The sequence below is a fragment of the Tenrec ecaudatus genome, chromosome 14, assembly GCF_050624435.1.
Source record: "Tenrec ecaudatus isolate mTenEca1 chromosome 14, mTenEca1.hap1, whole genome shotgun sequence".
Classification (NCBI taxonomy): domain Eukaryota; kingdom Metazoa; phylum Chordata; class Mammalia; order Afrosoricida; family Tenrecidae; genus Tenrec; species Tenrec ecaudatus.
Genome location: NC_134543.1, coordinates 111,967,977 through 111,988,035, shown reverse-complemented (window position 1 = coordinate 111,988,035; position 20,059 = coordinate 111,967,977). Strand labels below are relative to the sequence as shown.

The window sequence follows — 20,059 nt, the reverse complement described above, 5'->3', positions numbered from 1 at the left end:
AGGATTCAAACAGTATAAGTTAACAGTAAGAGTGTTTGCTTTACTGAATACTGACTAGGTTAACATCCATCCTCTTCAAGAAAAGGTGACAAATAGAAATTAATACCTAACAAACTGGAAACATGAAGTCATTTGAGTTTAAAAATTTTTAAATCTACATATACTTGCTTACTGTTGACAACATTTTTTGTGTCTTTTTTCCTTGACATTCCTAATTTTCTAGGGATAATTTATGTAAATGTATTTGATTAGTTTTGTAATTCAGATAGATAAACTTAAGTTTATCTTCCAAACTCTGAAATCTGTGGCTTATTTTTGAAAGATAATTTTAATCTGTGTAATAAATATTTTTATATTTGGCATGTAATTACATTTTTAAGCGTTTCATTAGGGGCTCTCACACAACTCTTATCACAATCCATACATACATCAATTGTGTAAAGCACATGTGTACATTCTTTGTCCTCATTTTCAAAGCATTTGCTCTCCACTTAAGCCCTTTGCATCAGGTTCTCTTTTTTTTCCCCCTCCCTCCCCGCTCCCCTTCCCTCATGAGTCCTTGATAATTTATAACTTATTCTTTTGTCATATCTTGCCCTGTCTGACGTCTCCCTTCACCCCCTTTTCTGTTGCCCGTCCCCCAGGGAGGAGGTCACATGTAGATCCTTGTAATCGGTTCCCTCTTTCCAACCCACTCTCCCTCTACCCTCCTAGTATCGCCACTCATACCCCTGGTCCTGAAGGCATCAAATTACATTTTTTAATCAGAGGATAAAAGTCATATCCAAGGTCACGTGACTGTTAATTCATAAAATAAGGTTAGAATTTAAGTCTCCTTAGTTCTGTGTGCCAGTTAAGTTATAAGACTTTATTTCATTGAGAGAAAATTGTTTTAGTTTAATAAAAAGTAAGTATATTATCAATGAGCTTATTTTTCTGCAGTTTTATAATTTCATTTTTCAATAGAAATAATAAAAGTTTGCATGTAGTATGTAGAAATTGCAAACTGTTATTAAGTATCCTCTGCCTTAACTATACATTTGTTACATATATCAAGAAAAGGTTGCTACTATATTTTTCCACCTATGATGGGCTCACGTAAATCATGTGCGCATGCAATAACATGCATAGCACACATGGGAAACTCACTCATGAGGTTGTGAAATTTGGGAAAAACAAGTATACTGCCATACTTTTTTTTTTTAACTTTTATTTTAAGCTTAATTTACTCCCAAGCCATACGCTGTTGCTTCTGCAGTTTCTTCTGGGAGATCCTTTCCTTCCGCACAAGCTCCTCTTCTGGTTGAGGGACAACTGGTTCTCTCTCTTTCATTAGGGCTCATTTCTGTGTGGGAAGGGGCTCTTGGATGGGTTGATGTGACCATGAGCCCCGTCAGTCTGGCTGCATCTCAGGGGCTTCGCTCTCACCTGTACGTGCTCAGTGACCAGACAAGCACATCGACACCCTTACGTTCAGCCTCGCTGTCTGCATTTTTAAGCATGTGCAGCAGAAATTCAGCACTGTCACACAAGCAAACAAAAAATCAGCACTCTTTCTGAGCCACCGACCCTGGGGCCTACCCCACTATTGGGCCTGGGCACACCTACCAACTCCACCACTGGAACTTCGGAAGGGCACACACTGGCTTTCCAGATATGCATACCTTTGATGTCATGGGCAGTTTCACAGGTGTTCTTAAAATGAACCTGAAGATTTGGCCCTCTTGATTTGCATGATTTGGTGGGTTTTTCGGAGTCAAATTAGTAGTGGACCATTTTTGCAGCTCACCTGAGACTGCTCCTGGAAGAGGTACCGTACTATTTAAAAAAAAAACAAAAAACATGGTATTTCCTTATATACTGGTTGGGTTTTCTAATTAATTTTATGTGAATAAGCAATTCATTTACCTGATTCAAACTCTATAAGATAAAGGGAGTTATACATCTTCCCTTCACTGTTCCGTAAATACCAACTTACTTTTCCTAGACACAACTGATATTGCACATTCCTTGAAATTTCTTTTAAAAATAGGCATAGTCTCTGCATAAATAAGCAGATGACTGTATATCTCCCTCACCCCCCTTTTTGTAATTAACATATACTTTTTATCATGTGGGAATCCTGGGAGTGTAGTGGGTTACTTGTTGGGCTGCTAACTTCCAGATCAGAAGTTCTAATCTGCCAGTCTTCCTTCAGGAAAAAGATGGAGCTTTTGGGTCCAGGAAAGGTTGATAGTCTCAGGAACCCAGGGGGTAGTTCTACTCTCGCTTAGGTGTAAGGTTGCTGTGAGATGGAATCAACTCAGTGTTATGTTATGTTTTTTGTTTGTTTTTTTCAAGTTTCGCATGTTTATTATTCAGTGTAAACCCCAACATGATTTTATGCTTTTGGGAGATAACCATATCCTGGTCACGTGGAAATTTGTGCGGATAACTTCTGGAAGACCTTCATTCTAAGCAGCTTTAGGGGAAAACTTCTCATTTAGAAGTCAGGGCCTTCTTTCTTCAGCTTGCTGTGATCCGTATTCACAGCGAAGAACTTATATTGGTCATTGGGACCAAGTTTATTCCACGGTTCTGGGTTGTTCTTTCTTCCCCAACTGACATCTGGATTAAACAATGCCAGACGCGTGATACACAGTCCAGCTCCAATCAACACGAAGAGAGGGATCAAACTTGGGTGCTTCTTGGCCTGACCCAGGATCTGGCGCAGCATGTTTGCTGTTGTTTGGCCTCGGGTCCGGAAGGAAAAGCAAACTTGGCAGACCCAGGAGCTAGGACTCTGCACGCTGATTTTGCGGGCGCCCAAAGTCTACGTTTTGTTTTTTAAGCAGGTTTATGTTTATTCCCTGTTTTGGTGTTACCATGTTTTTTATATTACTTTGTTTTTGATAGTTGCTTTCTATTCTGTCTGGACTATAATTTATAATACTTGTTCCTTATGGATATTTTAGCTGTTTTCAGTTTCTGCTTTTGTTTTATTTGTTCTTAGAAAAAGCAAACTGGGCTGTCTTTCAAATAATAATTAGTAACAATTAATTATTAATAATCACTTTACACATATATTATAAACATTTTTAGCATATATTATTGAAATTGAGGGTGAGGAGCCTACATTTTTCATTTAGATTAGTATTGTCATATTTCCCTCATGGATTGTATCAGTTTACACTTTCACCAACCGATGAGATACCATGTATCATACTTTTTTTGCTTAAAAATTTTTTTGAAATCTTTCTTAATCAAACAGATGAGGATGGTTTACTATTGTACCTCACTGCTATTGAATCGATTCTGACTTATGTGCAATTACAGTTTTAAGCATATGCATTGCTCATAGATATACTTATATACTTTTTTTTTCTTTTTCCCCTGTGAGCTGTGTTTTCACTTGGTCTTTTTTATAAAAGGTGTTTTTTAATTTGAAGAAATCCTTCGTACGTCTGTAAGCCTTTTTTCCAATTTGTCTCTAAATTTATTAATGACATATTTTTGCTACATAGAAATGCTTTTCTTTTTTTTCTTTTATTGGGGGCTCTTACATCTCTTATAACAATCCATACATTCAATCCAGTGTGTCAACCACATTTGCACGTATGCCGCCATCATCATTTTCAAAGCATTTTCTTCCCATTTGAGCCCCTGATATCAGCTCCTCATTTCTTCCCCTGCCTGTCATCCCTCACGGACCCTTGATAAGTTATAGATTGTTATTTTCGTATCTTACATTGTCCTGTCGCCCCTCACCTACTTTTCTGTTACTTGTCCCCCTGGGAAGCGGTTATAGATTGAGCCTTGTGATCAAAATGCTCTGTTTTATGTAGTTTTGTTAATATTTTCTTTATTAGTTCCTGAGTTTTTATAGCACAACTAATAGATTTAAAATATGAAAAACATGTGAGTTTTAAAATGAGTTATATGAATATGTTAATCGAGTTCTTATGGCTTATGATATCTACTGAAATATCAGACGAGATTTCTTCACTTTAATTTTTCAAAATTATTTTATTGTGGGCTCTTACAGCTCTTTAAGCATTCCATACATCAATTATATCCAGCATATTTGTACATATGTTGTCTTCATTATTTTCTACACACTTTCTATTTGAACCCTTGGTATCAGCTTCTCTTTTTTCCTTCCCCCTCTTCATGACCCCTTGATCAATTATAAATTATTGTTTTCATATCTTACACCTACTGCTGTCTTTACCCACATTTCTGTTGTTCATCCCTCTGGGGGGGCCAGTTATGCATCATCATTATGCTCAGTTCCCTCTTCATCCCCTCCTCCTCCCACTTTCCCTAACCCTCCTGGTATCCCTACTCCCATTTTTATTCCTGAGGGTTGGAGCTGACTTGGATTCTATGTGTTGTAAGCTCCTATCTATACCAGTGTACATGCTACAGTCGAGCCAGAACTGAAAAGGAGAACTGGGGCCATGATAGTGGGGGGTAAGGAAGCCTCAAAGAACTGGAGAAATATTGTGTATTTCATTGGTCCTATACTGAACCCCTGGTTGACTCATCCCTTCCTTGTGACCCTTCTGAGAGGGGATGTCCTATTGTCTATAGCTCAGTTTTGGGTCTCTGCTCTGACCCACCTTCTCAATAATGTGTGTGTGTGTGTGTGTGTGTGTGTGTGTGTGTGTTTTGGGTCTTCTGGTGCCTGTTACCTGATTCTGTCAACACCTCATGATTGTACATGCTGGTGTGCTTCTCCCATGTGGGCCTGTTGCTTCTCTGTTTAACTTCAAGCCTTTAAAACCCCAGATGCTATCTCTTTTGATAGCCAGGTACCAGCAGCTTTCTTCACCACATTTGCTTATATATCCATTTTTTCTTCAGCAATCATGTCAGGAGGGTGAGCATCACAGAATGTATTGAGGGGAGGGCTTGAGCAGATGCCCCAAACCCGTTCACTTCCTCAGTTTATTGCTATATAAATATATGTAGATATGTCACTACCTCTGTTTTATGAATTATTGTAATCACTTAAGTGCACACCTCCTTTTATATTCTCTATCCGTAGATTTGCTTCCTAGATTTTTCCATTTTACCTTTCTCCTGCTCCACCTTCATGCTCGCCCTTCTTCTGCCTCTTAGTAATTTCTCTCAGCTAGATTGCAGTCACTCCAACACCACCAGGAACTCCATATCCTCCTCGTTGTTGCTTTTAATTCCCTAGTTGTTCCCCTGTCTGTGGTGGTGTTTGCTCAGGGCCCCTTACCCTACCTCCGCCCCCCAAGCCCCTCCAGAACTGTTGGTCCTGTTGCTCTCTCCTCAGGCTTGCTTCCCATGCTTATCTTATATAGGTAGGCAAAGCAACAATAACAGAACAAAACAAAAGATTGAATAAAAAGAGAGAAAATATTAGCAAAAAATAAAATAAAAAACATACACAAAAGATCTGTCCACTGACCTTTATGACCATCTCCCTACCTATCTTGGGAGGTTATGGGAACGGCCCCTCCTCGTCTGGAGTCTATTTTGGAGACTTCTCAGGGGCTTTGTGGCTTGGCTTTGCTCCCATGGTTGATCTGTTATGTTCCCTTCCTGGTTCTCCCCGCTGTGGAGGTGGTCAGACTGGACTCCCTCCCTGCCACGTATCCCCAGTATTATCCTATCTTGCTGTGATTTTATATGAATTTTATGTAGTTAATTTTTTCAAAGTTTTTCTTAAAATAGCTCTTTACTCCTTGTATTTTACAGATGCCTTCCAGGATGTCAAATTTGCCAGCAACTTGTCAGGTAAGTTCAGTCAAATGACAGCATTTTATAAATTTTGAAGAACAAACAAATGTCAATGATCTCCATTTGAATATTGAAAAAAGAAAGAGAGAAACTCACTACCATTGAACCAAAGCCAACTCTCAACAACTCTAGGACAGTGGAGAATTGTCCCTTTGGGTTTCCAAGACTGTTTACTCTTTGCAGGAGTGAAAAACCTCATTCTGCTCTCAAGGAACGACTGGTAATTTCAAAATGATGAACTTGTGGACCATAGCCCAACACTTAACCACTACACTAACAAGGCTCCTCAATTTGAATATGGTAGAATAAAATTCACAGGGTGCTGCATTTAAAAAGTTCTGTACCCAAACTTGGGATGATAAGAATCAGCCATGGCCTTTTGAAACTCTATAAAGCTATCTGAGCCGGTTCCTAAAGTTGAATTAGTCACACAAAGTTTTATTGGCATAAAATTCACACATACAAATGAATATTTCAGTTACATCAAGAAGAATTGTGCAATCATTACTACAGTCAGAACATTTTCTTCCATCTCTTACTCATCATCATTAGCTTTCTGTCTATCCCCAACCTCCCCTCCCGTACAGTTTGGGGTGGATTTATTACTGTGTCTTCAAGTTCACTCATTTTCTTCCTTGTAGTGTCTTAATACGTTTTAAATCTCATCTTGTGACTTTTTCATTTCAGGTATTGTTTAAATGTTCCATTGATTTTTTTAAAATAACTTCCAGTTCTTTCCCCATCATAGTCATATTTCCCTCGACCTTCCCAAGCAAAATTATAGTAACTAAAGGTGAAACCAGTTGTCACTGAATCATTTCCAACTCGTGGCATCCTTACATGTGTCAGTGGAAGTGTGACCATAGGGTTTTCAGTGGCTGCTTTTGCTGGACTGGCTTGCCAAGCCTTCACAGATGACCTCTGGGTGGGTTTTGGTTAGTAGCCAACTATAAAACCAGCCATCAACTCCTACACAAAGAGTTCTCCTAAAGGAATTTGTAGAACAAACAAACAAAAGTTTGTGGGGAATTTTCATTATCTTTTAATTTCATATTTCCTTTAGCTTTTTGAAGCTGCTTCATACTTGTATTTACTACTTAGTTATAATGGTTTAATGTCTTTTTCTACTAGTTAAAACCTTTATAATTTCTAGATCTTCAATTATTGCTTTTTTCCCTCTTATTTATGGTTATGTGGTTTTAGCATTTTTTATTATTTTGATGGGTATGGTATATTATGAATTTGGTTTGGGGGTATTGGATTTTCTTTTATCACATTAGGGAATTTGGGGTTTATTGTAGCATATAGTTGAGTCACATTGGATCAGCTTTATCCTTTCATATTTTTAATTTACATGTGGTCACAGTGAACCTGATGAGGTCTAATTCAGCCCTCCTATGTGATTGCCCATTGAGGACCCTGTGTATATGAAGTCTTCCATTCATGTTTTATGGTGGGAACACAAACTTTTTTGCCTCTTGTGAACTTTGGGATTGGGAAATTGATGACTTACTGTTTTTAGCTAGCTTTTGCCTTTTCATTTAGATTATTTTTATATGTGTTTAGTGATGAATTCCTTTTTGTTACTGACTACTATTCTATGAGTATACCACATTTTATAGTTACCCATACTAAATTTAGATAACTTCACCATCTTACACTAACGTGTTAATTATTCTAATTCAGTGCTTGGTAATACATACTTAACGTTAAAAAGTCAAGCTATTTTGAAGCTCTTTATTGGTATAATCATTTTTATCCCATTTTTCATTCAAACTTTGTTTTTTGAAAGATAATTTTAATTTTGCCTTCTGTCCCTCTAGATGCTTTTGTGGGCGCTTGGTCAAGCAACATACTTGTTTTACTGCAAGTCTTGCCATGAAGTACTCAGATGTGAAGTGGGGTGACCATTTTAACCAGGCAGCAGAAGAGTGGTCGGTGGACAAGCACACGGAACAGAGCCCCACAGACGCGTACGGAGTCATAAACTTTCAAGGGGGTTCTCATTCCTACAGATCTAAGGTAGACCACAGATTTCTTTATCTACTCTATTATCTTGTCTAAGTAATTTTTCTAACACCATGTCAAATAATCTCAATCACTTCTTTATGTATTGTGAAGTTATGTATATAAAAATATATCTAAAAGGATTATCATATCCTCATTTTGGATTGAACTTTTTATCACTGTGAAATTTATCACTTATCATTTTTCTTGCCAATTCTACTTTTTCTGAAATCAGCGACTTAAAGCATTTGTGAATGTGAACTAGACGGTGCCGTTCATCATTATTCCTATTCAATATTGTATTGAATCTGCCCACCTGTGAAAAGCTGATTTTTGACAAAGGGCCAAAATGCCTGAAGAGAAGTAATAGTCTTTAACAAATGGTAATAGCAAAACTGGATATTGATTTATGGAAAAATAAAACAAGATACATCTCTTTCGCCATATGCAAAGATTAACTCAAGCTGGAAAAAATGCCACAAAGTATTAAAATCTAAAACCGTAAAGATCATAAAGAGAAAATAAGAGACTCTTATACATGGTGTAAGCACACTATTAAAAATAGACACACAAACAGCAGAAGACAGAGTAGATGGCTAAAAACGAACAAACTCACTGTCCTCAAGTTGATGCCAACTCATAGCAATCCTGTAAGACTGGGTAGAATGTCCCCCGTCGGTTTCCACAACTGTAATTCTTTATGCGAGTAGAAAGCCCTGTCTTTTTCCCTCAGAGCAGCTGGTGGTTTCAAACTGCTCACCTTTCATTTCCCAACACAATTGGGACCTCCTAAATTAAATATGTAAGTGAATCAAAAGACTTCACCAGTAGAGCAAAACGAGAACCTACATTCTATAAATTTTTTAAATTGGCAAGGTTATGTAAGACAATTGATTGTATAAAACAAAGAAGAACATGGTTGATACACCAGTAGGCAAGACTTGGATGACTACAATGATGCCAGGGACGCGGGTAGGAACAGGGCGATGGGTGATGAACCAAAAAAAAGGGGGGGAGGGATTAAGCAGGATATTGTTTTTGGTTTTTTTGTTTTGTTTTTTCATTTCTTGGGCTGTGTAATCTACATGTAGTATGAGGGGCTCTCCCCTCCCCCCCCCCCAATGGAAAGTAGCTCCACTGGTCAGAGCTTTCGTACTACACAGCTTTCCTACTAGGTGAGCATCCAGCAACTTGCTCTGAGTTAGTGTACCCACTGGCGTCCCTGGGAAGGTTCTGTCTGGTCACAGTGAATTTTTTTTTTTTCACTAAAGCAGTTTTTCTTAGGTTATATTGCCTACCTTTCGAGAGTCCAAAGGGATGGCGTTATAGATTTTCTTACAAGATAAATGATGATCATGGAGCTTTATTAGGGTGTTTTAAGAAATTTGGAAACTGCATTGGTAACAAAAAGACCAGGAAACTACACAAAGTAGTATTTTTCTATCACTACAATGCATCTACTCATTCTTCCAGGGTAAGAAGGCCTCTCCCAGGGGGAATTTATTGGCAAAGCATCACCATCTGCCCTATAGTCTGTCTTGTTCCTTCAGACTTTGTTTTGTTCCCAGAACTCTAAGATGGGTTCAGAGGAACACCATTTGAGTCCCTCAAAGATGCCATTTTGACATAAATATATATTCTGAAACTTGTGAATGTACTGAACTATCTATCTTTTTTAGTATGTGAGGTTATCATATGACACCAAGCCTGAAGTCATTCTGCAACTTCTTCTTAAAGAATGGCAAATGGAATTGCCCAAACTCGTTATCTCTGTACATGGGGGCATGCAGAAATTTGAGCTCCATCCACGAATCAAGCAGCTACTTGGCAAGGGCCTTATTAAAGCTGCAGTCACAACTGGAGCCTGGATTTTAACTGGAGGCGTAAACACAGGTAATGTAATGATTATTTCAATCTTACTTCATGTGTGTGCAGTTTTTCTTTTAATCAGTTTGAAATTTGAAATATTAGTCAATGCTGAAATATCAACATAAAGAGTACTTCTGTTAAATAATCTAATACCTAATTTCTGGGTCATAATGACAACTGTAAGTATTTGACTTTGATTTAGGCTTTTAAAAAAAACAGCTTACTTTAGAGCAGTGGTTCTCAACCTTCCTAATGCCGCAACCATTTAATATTGTTCCTCATGTTGTGGTGACCCCCAGCCATAAAATTATTTTCTTTTTTTTTCCATAAAATTATTTTCATTGCTGCTTCATAAATGTAATTTTGCTACTGCTATTGGATAGCCCCAATGGGCTAGCGACCCACAGGTTGAGAACCGCTGCTTTAGAGCTGAGATTTATACATTATAGGCCAATTGCCAAATCTGACCCACTCCTTGATTTTATAAATAAAGTTTTATTGGAACTCTGAGAAAATGGTGTGGAGGCAAGTTAATCAGTAGACAAGGGACTCCAACTCCAAACTAACCTCAAACTGATTGACACAGACAGAGGTCATGCCTCCACCATCACTTCTCACCCTATTCTGACACCAGCTGTTCCTTCCCCGACACTGCACTTCTCTGGCTAAGCTGGATAATTCACTGCAGTGCCCACACAGAACTCAACAGACAATATGATTATGAGTGTCTATTAGGGCAGTTAACAAGTTAACACCAGTCAGGATCATAAAACATTAAGGATACATTCCGTATATACTTGAGTATAAGCAGACCCAAATATCAACCGAGGCACCTAATTTTATCACAAAAACTGCATTAAAAATGTACTGAAAAACTTGGCTTATACACGAGTGTATATGGTACCTTATGTCTTTGGTCCATTGCAGTGCCTTTTCTAAGCAATAGCCCAGTCTCTCTGGTCCTCAGACTGTTACCCCATGCACTCCCTTAACTGCTACCTCTGTGGGCCAGCAAGCCTACCTACAGCTCTGTCTCATGCTCAGTGGTGCTGGTCCTCTGTTCTGTCTGATGGTTGGTTTGTGCTGTGGTCTTCGCTGTCTCTGCCACTTTAGACAGGAGCTCAGATCTCATATGCACTAACTGATGGCTATTCTTCTTGATGTACCTTAGATTCTCTCTCTCCCTACTGCCAAGATGCTCATATTCTCCGAGTAATGGCATATAACTGATCAATCTCAAGTTCTCATCTCTATTTCCATGGTTTTTCCTGATCATTTTGTGGGAGTTATAGAGAGATGGATAAAATAGCCCTATTTAAGCACTTTCACTTCACCACATACATACTCATGTTTAATTGTTTACAAGTTCAAAATGGTTCACTTTAGCCATCGGAAATTGGGGCAGCTTACATATTGCATAGCAACTTATTGCATGTGTTCATAGGAAAGAGGCAGCATTGTCCCATTCTAAAAAGATGGCAGCTGACCTCTTTCTGTTTTCTATCTTTGGGTCAAAATGCAAATTTGGTTGCTGTCCAGAGAGTGCACTGCTCTTGTTTTCGTTAGCTCCGACTAAGCTGTTTTGAACTGGTTTGTGTAATGTCCGTTGCTGTGTTTTTTGCTGCTACAGCTGAGGTTCGAAGCTCAGACCGAGGGCTTGTGCTACTCAAAATTCAGAAAATGTACTACTATCTGACTATGGGAGAATGATTGCTGGAACATGATAGACTTTCAATAAATGTGAAAACACTGGGGGGTGGTGAGCAACTATTAACGATGGACACATAAATAACAGAAAACTAGATACTTGAGAGAGGACATATGTTGTGATGTGTCTAGGTCAGGTGATCTCAGCCTTCCTACGGCTGTTTAACACAGTTCCTCATGTGGGGCCCCTTAACCATAAAATTATTTTGTTGCTACTTCATAGCTATAAGTTTGCTACTTCTTTGAATTGGGCGACCCCTGTGAAAGGGTTGTTCGGCCCCCCACAGGTTGAGAACCACTGCTCTAGAGCCAGGAGTTTGCTTTACTTAATAAGCAAAATACTGTGGATGAAGACTTTGAAGCAAGGCTATGTTTCTGTTGGGGAAGGTGCTGTAGGGTTGGGAGTGACAGATGCCAATCTTAACCAGAAACAGAGTCTTTGATGTAGTGAAGTGAAACTATACGAAAGTGTTCACTTCTGATTAGTAAATAAACGCAAGTTAGGCTATGCTTACCTTATTGAGCAGTCCTACCCTATTTAGAACAAAGTATTATTCAAATTACTTTCTAACTGCCTACCAAATGATAAAAATGACATTCCATTGCTTAGGCAGTAGGGAAAATCCAGTTTTTAAAGTTCATTTACTATTTTTATTTGCAGTAACACACACGCATATATATGTATGTGTATATAGCTTTCATTTTAAGCTTTCCTCGTCACTTATATGGATTAGATGTAAGCAAGGGAAATTGATTTTTTGCTTCCTTTTTTTAGACATTAATTTTTAAACTCAAAATAAAACATGATTAAATCAGGTGGCAAACAAAAATTTTTATTGACAAATTTTTGAGACTTACTGGGTGTCAGGACCTGTTTTGGCTGCCAGGAACATAACAATAAACAAAACCATGTTTACTTTCATGGAGTTTCTTTCTGAACAGATCACTAAATTCTTTCTATTATGTTAGATATGAAGTGCCATGGAGACAAATGAAATAGCAAGGAGGGATAGTGAGGCTTGGTAGGGAGCCTGCTGTTTTATGATAAAGAAGAACTTCACTGACAGATGACGTTTGAGTAGAGACAGAAGGAATTGAGAGAATGAAATGCAGAAATAAACTAGGAAGATTATATTAGAGGTGAGGAAACGTGTGTGTTCGGAGGATAATAAGACAGGTTCAGTGTACCTTGAGTGGAACAAGCAAAGGAGTATTATGTGATGTGGTCAGGAATTTCTGAGTGGGTGGTGGCGGTGAAGTACAGTGTGTAGCAGGGGCAATGTATAGATCATAATGTGAGGCTTTTTGCAGGCCATTGTAAGCATGTTGACTTTCAAGGGAAGATTTTTTTCAATCGGTTTATTAGGGGTTCCTACAACTCTTATCTCAATCCATACATACATCAATTGTGTAAAATACATTTTGTACATTCATTGCCCTCATCGTTCTCAAAACATTTGCTCGGAAGATTTTTTTAAATCATTTTATTAGGGGCTCGTTCATACAACTCTTATCACAATCCATACATATAGCAATTGTGCAAAGCACATTTTTACATTCATTGCCCTCATCGTTCTCAAAATACTTGATCTCCACTTAATCTCCTGGCATCAGCTCCTCATTTTTCCCCCTCCCTCCCCACTCCTCTCCTCCCTCATAAACCCATGATAATTTATAAATTATTATTGTCATATTTTACACTGTCTGACCAATCTCCCTTCACCCACTCACTTTTCTGTTGTCCGTCCCCCAAGGAGAGGGTTATATGTAGATCCTTGTCATCAATTCCCCCTTTCCACCCCACCCTCCTTCCATCCACCCAGTATTGCCACTCTCAGCACTGGTTCTGAAGGTTTTATCTGTCCCAGATTCCCTGTGTTTCCAGCTCTTATTTCTACCAGTGTACATGCTTTGGTCTAATCAGGTTTATAAGGTAGAATTGGGGTTATGATAGTGGAGGGGGATGGGGAGAAAGCATTTAGGAACTAGAGGAAAGTTGTGTGTTTCATTGTTGCTACACTACACCCTGACTGACTCGTGTCCTCCAAGAGACCCTGCCATAGTGGATGTCCAATGGCTTTGGGTCAAGGGAAGATTTTAAGCAGAATGATAACCAGAATACAGATACTTGGGTAGTGTTTTGAAAGTAGATTTTATATGAACAAGGTAATTGGACCCTATAATCCACTTGAAGTTTTAAATCCAATGCAGAGTAGAAATCAAGGTTAGTGGTAATGAGGAGTTACAAGCTCTTTTTGACTTGTCTTTTCTATTTTTCATCTTTTATTCAGTTGGACAACTTTTGTAGCTGTTGGTTGTGTGCTTTGCTTAAAGGCTTGGTCCACCAAGTTATTCTCACACACTTTTTAAAGATGATGTATAAAGCAGTAACAAAATACTGAAATTTTATAGAGGAGAAATATGAGAAAGTTGTAGATCTTACAACAAAAGATAGTTTTACATGTGTTTTAGGTAGTCATGTGATTCAGCATTGTAGGGATTGGTGTTTGTTGTTTGATCCTTTTGTGTGTTCTCTTGTAAGTTTGGCTTTTAGACCTTTTTGTCATATATGTTGTATGTTTAAAGAAGTATCGTAAGATGTAATGTTACTGATGGAGCCCAGGATTGTTCTGAGCAGAATAAAGACTCTCAAGTAAAATGAATACAATTTTGTATGTACAGGTGTGGCAAAACATGTTGGTGATGCCCTCAGAGAACATGCTTCCCGATCATCTCGAAAGATTTGCACTATCGGAATAGCTCCATGGGGAGTGATTGAAAATAGAAATGATCTTGTTGGGAGAGATGTAAGAATGATTTTTTAAAATTTCTAATACTTGAATTTATAGCAAGAATAGTGCAAATCAACTTTAAGTTGAGCTTACCATACTTCAGATTAAGTTAAAAAGTATTTTTCCCTGAAATATTTTTCTGGCCCTTCCACAAATACATTCATATTTATTAATAATTGCCATAATAGACTTAGTACAATTCTGGTTTCTGCATTTTTTTATAACATTACAACACATCTTTTCAATATCATGCCAGTCTTTGCAATTAAATTTGTAAAGACTACATGACACGGGAATTGACTTTATTGTCACTAAGAGTAACATGCAGGTATTTTATTTAATAGGTTGAAAGCATGTTAATTAGTTTTAAATATTTATTGAGATTGTCAAAAAGAAATTACTGATTTGTTTCTTCTTTTGCATATAATGATAAAACTTGTAAATTTTAATGATGGCCAAATTTTAGTTTATGATTGATTAATCGTAAGCTGCTTTATATATCCTGTATTGTTACATGTTCTGTGCTGTTTTATATATTCTTAAGTATTTTTTGTTTGTTGCATATTTAAGTAGAATTTTGCCTCTTGTCTTCTCGTATTATTTTTAATAATATAAATTATATTTGATCCTGTCCACTAACTCATGTATTTCCGATTGTTTTTAGGTGGTTGCTCCTTATCAGACTTTATTGAACCCCTTGAGCAAATTGAATGTTCTGAATAACCTCCATTCCCATTTCATACTGGTGGATGATGGCACTGTTGGAAAGTATGGGGCAGAAGTCAAATTGAGAAGAGAACTTGAAAAAACTATTAACCAGCAAAGAATTCATGCTAGTAAGATTTTATGAATTGTTAATTATTGAAATTGTTCTGGACTGTAGGTTTAATAGGCGGTTGAATATGCTTTGAAGTGCTCTTTTCCATTTGTAGCAAAATAACATCTGAAATGATAAAAGAATGGCTGACTGAACAAAAAAGGTCTAGTGAAAGAAGGCTGACACCAAATAGTCTGCTAACCCTGGTTTCAGTACAAGACTAAATTCAAGATTGAAAAATAAAAAGGAAAGAAAACCACTTTTTACAGATGTGAGAATTAATTGGTTAAATTTTATAGAGTAGGTATCACTTTTGGTAGATGTGTCTTGAAAATTGATATTCTTGGGCTGAATATGCTTGAGACTTGTTTTCTTCAAGTCACGGTTGAACTTTGAGGTTAAATATTTAGATTTTAATTTTTATTAGACATTTTATAACCACAGAGCACCAAGATGGTAGACACCAGGACAAAGTGACATAGAAATTCTCATTTATAAAACTGCTTCTACGGGAGGATGAAGGGAAGGTGAGGGAGAAAGAGGGAACAGATTACAAGGATCTACATATAACCTCCTCCCTGGGGCATGGACAGTGGGGAAGTGGGTAGAGGGAGACATCAGATGATGTAAGATATGACAAAATAACAATTTATAAATTATGAAGGGTTCATGAGGGAGCGGGCAATGGGTAGAAAGGGGGAAAAATGAGCTGATACCAAGGGCTCAAGCAGAAAGCAAATAAATGATGATGATGGCAACAAGTGTACAAATGTGCTTGACACAATGGATGGTTGTGTGGATTGTGATAAGAGTTGTACGAACCCCCAATAAAATGATTTTTTTTTATGTCCTAACAATTTCAAGTAATAATAAAAACTGCATCTAGGTGATGGTGAAATCACAGCTTATTTTTTAACACATTTTTTTGTCCATGCATACATCTGTTGTGTCAAACACATTTGCACATTTGTTGCCATCATTCTCAAAACATCTGCTTTCCACTCGAGCCCGTAGCATCAGCTCCTCATTTTTTTCCCCTCCCTCCCCGAGTCACAGCGTATTTTAAAATTCAGGAAATGTTTTATTCCTATGATTACTGCAAGTTATTGTAAAAATAGAAATTGGTATTCTCTTATAGAGTTCATTTAGTAAAATAAATAGAATTTTCACTGTTAAGTGAATTATTTCTAGTTTTGTCTCTTTTAAAAATAATTTGTTCACTATTTATTTATACCAGGCAGAAGTCAGATGTTTTAAGTGAAGTCATCACATATTCTTAGGAAATTATATTTTGGTTTTCTTTGATTGAATAAGCGATGAGATTAAATTTTTAGATTTTGTTATTTTTAAAACTTTACCTTTCCATTTTTTAGGAATTGGCCAAGGTGTTCCTGTGGTCGCACTCATATTTGAGGGTGGACCCAATGTTATCCTCACAGTTTTAGAATACCTTCAGGAAAGTCCCCCTGTTCCACTTGTTGTGTGTGAAGGAACAGGCAGAGCTGCTGACCTACTAGCATATATTTACAAACAAACTGAAGAAGGGGGGTAAGTGTATGAGTATGTAACTTAGTTTTCCATTTGTAATTTCTGTTTTTATAAAATTTTTGTGCAGCTGTATTTAAAGAGGCTTGTGTTTTTAAAGTGGTGGATTCATTTAAGTGTTTGAAGAGTATGATGTCTTCAAGTTTAATAGAGTACTCTGATATGGACTAAGGAATAGCCTGTCGCTTATGTTATTGGAAGGAATTAAAATATAGCAATATTCATAGTGAATAATTTTTAAAGATCTTTCCAGTTGCAGAGACATATACTTTTTGAACCAATGGTTTCATTTCTAAGGAGCCCCGCTGGCACTGTGGGCTGTTGTGCTGCTAACTACATGCCTGGCAGTAGAACTCCACAGCTGCTCTGCAGGATAAAGATGAGGCTGGCTGCGCCCATAAAGATTTGTCTCAGAAATCCCATAGATAGCGTTGCTGTCGGTTGGAATCAACTCCAGAGAAGCGAGTTGGTTTTTCTTTGTTTCATTTATGAGAATTTATCTTATACATATATGAAATGACATGTATAAAAGTACTCTTTGTAGTAGTACTTGTGATAATAAATGATTAAAATGAAATAAAACATCTGTCAGAAGGAGTCTAGATAAATAATGATACTGATACACACTCCATTTTCACAATTAAGTTTGTGGTTAAATGAAAGAGTAAGGATTGTACACGTGTATTACATCTGAAAAGTTGGCCAAAATATGTATCAAGAAAAAGAAGATGTATGCATTATATGTTTATTGTGCTAACTTTTCTGTTTGGAAATAGGAGAGGAGACAGATATTTGTATTTTTATCAGTAAATACGGGCACTTTGGAGATAATACAGGTTTGGTTTTAGACCACCACAGTAAAGTGAATTTTGCAGTAAGATGAGCCACCGGAATCTTTTTTGTTTCCCAGTACATGTAAAAGTTATATTTACTGTAGACTAATTAGCTTTAATTATGTAACAGTTTTAAATATTGTTAAATTGTGACAGAGACATGAAGTAGACATGTGCTGTTGGCAAACGAGGTCCAATAGGCTGGGTCAACGTAGCCCTTCCTTCCAGTTTCTGTGAAGCTCAGTGGCAGGAGGCGCACCTGTAAAGAAGCCCTGGAGAGTTATACACGCGGTTGTACAGTCACTTAGGATTGTAGCGCGTGCAGTACATTCCCAGCTGAAATAACCGGATGGCTGTGGTGATAGCAGCTCTCGGCTCCTTTAAGTTAAAGATCTTACCAATAAAAAACTTAAATCCTTTCATCAGGGCAGTAAATGTTGCTACATTCTATATCTTATTTATAGTTTTATATTACATATTTGAACCATGTAAATCTATTACTCATTCAAGAAATTAAAATATATTACTCATTCAAGAATTTAAAACATCTAACTAAAGAACTGGTTTATATGCCTTAATATATTAGATTTCTTTTTATATACAAGAGCTCATAAAATGTGACAATACTTACAGGGAAATACAAGCTTTGTAAAAATTTTCATAAAATAAGTTGAAGAGAAAAATCACTCTCCCCACCTCATTGTAGTACATATCCTAGAGGAGAAAGCATTTTGCTCAGTGTCAAGTATTTAATGTTAGCGCAGTATCTTGAAAGGTTTTGTGTAGATCTCTACTTGTCCTTTATAGTAGATGTGAATTCTGTTTCCGCCTACCCCAGGAATCTTCCTGATGAAGCAGAACCCGATATCATTTCAACAATCAAAAAAACATTTAATTTTGGCCAGAGTGAAGCATTTCATTTATTTCAAACACTGATGGAGTGCATGAAAAAAAAGGAACTTGTAAGTAGATCTCAGCAGAATAAGTTGTTTTCTTTCATTTAAAGCACACCCTGAATTGGTGAAACACTCTTGCTTTTAAGTTTTCTTCAACTATGTGAAGATGTGCTGAGAGAAGGATTGAGGTTTTTATATGATATTGGCAGTATGGCCATAATTCTGTTTCAGGAAATATAATTCCATCTGAACAGAAGTCCATGATCAAAGACGAATGCTAAAGATTTGTTAATTGATTCTGATAAAATATTTTGAGAGAAAATTTACAGTTTTACTCTGAATGAGTGTTCAGACCTATAAAGGTTAATTTCAGTCATCTGAGCAGATTCCTAAGTGTTCAGAGAGAAAAATTTTAAACAACTGCAGAGTAGATGGATTGGTCTGATTTTGCCGTCTTCTTTTGGAATATTTTATAATGAAGTGAGTTGAAAATTTCATATTGGAGTTAAGATAACCCTTTACTCTATAAATGCCCTAATAGTACCTTGATATGTCAATAATTTAATGAAATTTTCAGTGAAACGGTTGAACAAAACTGACAATTCTCAATCAAGAACGTTTAATACTGGAATGAATAAGTGTTCCCATTAAAGAAACTGTGGGGTTTTCTTTGCTGAGGAACATAACTACAGGCATGAGTACTGTAGTAAGAAGCGTAACATAGATAAAAAGGGCATATACTGTATATGCTCGAATGGAAGCTGACCCGAATAGCAGCTGAGGCACCCAATTTTACCCCAAAAACGGCATTTAAAAATGTGCTTGACACAATGGATGTATGTATGGAATGTGATGAGAGTTGAATGAGCCCCTAATAAAATGATAAAAAATAAAATAAACTGCAAAAAATAATGTGCTGAGAAACTCGGCTTATACACAAGCATATATGGTATAAAATATAAAACCAGATATTTTACATAATCTGCCATTTTATTTGGTAAATAATACCACATCTTTTACTTTGTTTTGTTTAATTTTAAAATGCTTCGTTGACCAAAATTTTAAAAAATAAAAAATCTCCCGCGTTGTTTAAAATAATTTCCTGTTTTATAAGACCTTAGCTTTAAAAATATAAAGATAATAATATTATAAATTAATCTCTAAAATAGATCACTGTTTTCCACCTTGGATCAGATGAACAACAAGATATAGATATAGCAATACTTACTGCATTGCTAAAAGGTAAGACGATATTAGTATATTCTTTAATTTATAATTTGTTTATATAGGAAAGGGCATTTCAATTTGACTAAGAGTTTGAAGTAAAATTTTAACTACTGTTTGTGAGGGACAAAAGGAATGATTTTCTTTGGCAGTAAGATTTCTTTTTTACTTATAGAAGGGATTTTTTTTTAAAGTTAGTAGATTTTATGCCATTATGCTCATCTAGTTTTCCTATTAAGAATGTTTCCGTGCTGAATCGGCTGAGCCCTTGGTGTTTACTGCTGTTTAGGTATTTGTTCATAGAAATTCAGCATAATATTCTTCAACAGGCTATTTTCATTCTGAAGGAAAAGTGTGATAAATAAACGATCCGTGTCTTCTAGGACTAAGAGATGTGATGCACAAGCAGGCACTGGATTCTTTCCCTCCCATTTTACTGAAGACATACAACTGATGTAGCAATACTAGAAAAAGCTTTTTGACCTTAGGGAAGTATTCTATCCAGATACCTGTGAATGAAAGCATGCAGTGAAACAGGCAGGAGCTGAGCGAGCCAGGACTGTACTGTGATTCACAAGGATTTCCCCAATCTTAGGCCTACATACATTGTCAATAGAT

General features: G+C 36.9%; 1 protein-coding gene and 1 pseudogene across 2 annotated transcripts in view; one reads left to right on the top strand and one right to left on the bottom strand.

Moving 5' to 3' along the window:
• The window catches only part of TRPM7 (transient receptor potential cation channel subfamily M member 7), a 115,325-nt gene that overhangs the window by 29,443 nt on the left and 65,823 nt on the right, over window positions 1-20,059 (top strand). The window contains exons 3-10 of one of the 2 annotated variants that reach the window (XM_075531548.1): window positions 5,710-5,748; window positions 7,575-7,773; window positions 9,438-9,651; window positions 14,017-14,141; window positions 14,791-14,962; window positions 16,317-16,491; window positions 18,160-18,283; window positions 19,387-19,459. In XM_075531548.1, coding sequence (XP_075387663.1) covers window positions 5,710-5,748; window positions 7,575-7,773; window positions 9,438-9,651; window positions 14,017-14,141; window positions 14,791-14,962; window positions 16,317-16,491; window positions 18,160-18,283; window positions 19,387-19,459 — 1,121 coding nt within the window. Of the gene's footprint in view, window positions 1-5,709; window positions 5,749-7,574; window positions 7,774-9,437; window positions 9,652-14,016; window positions 14,142-14,790; window positions 14,963-16,316; window positions 16,496-18,159; window positions 18,284-19,386; window positions 19,460-20,059 lie in introns of those variants that run through there. The other variant, XM_075531549.1, reaches the window with a different exon arrangement.
• Window positions 2,483-2,716, bottom strand: LOC142426040 (cytochrome c oxidase subunit NDUFA4 pseudogene; annotated as a pseudogene).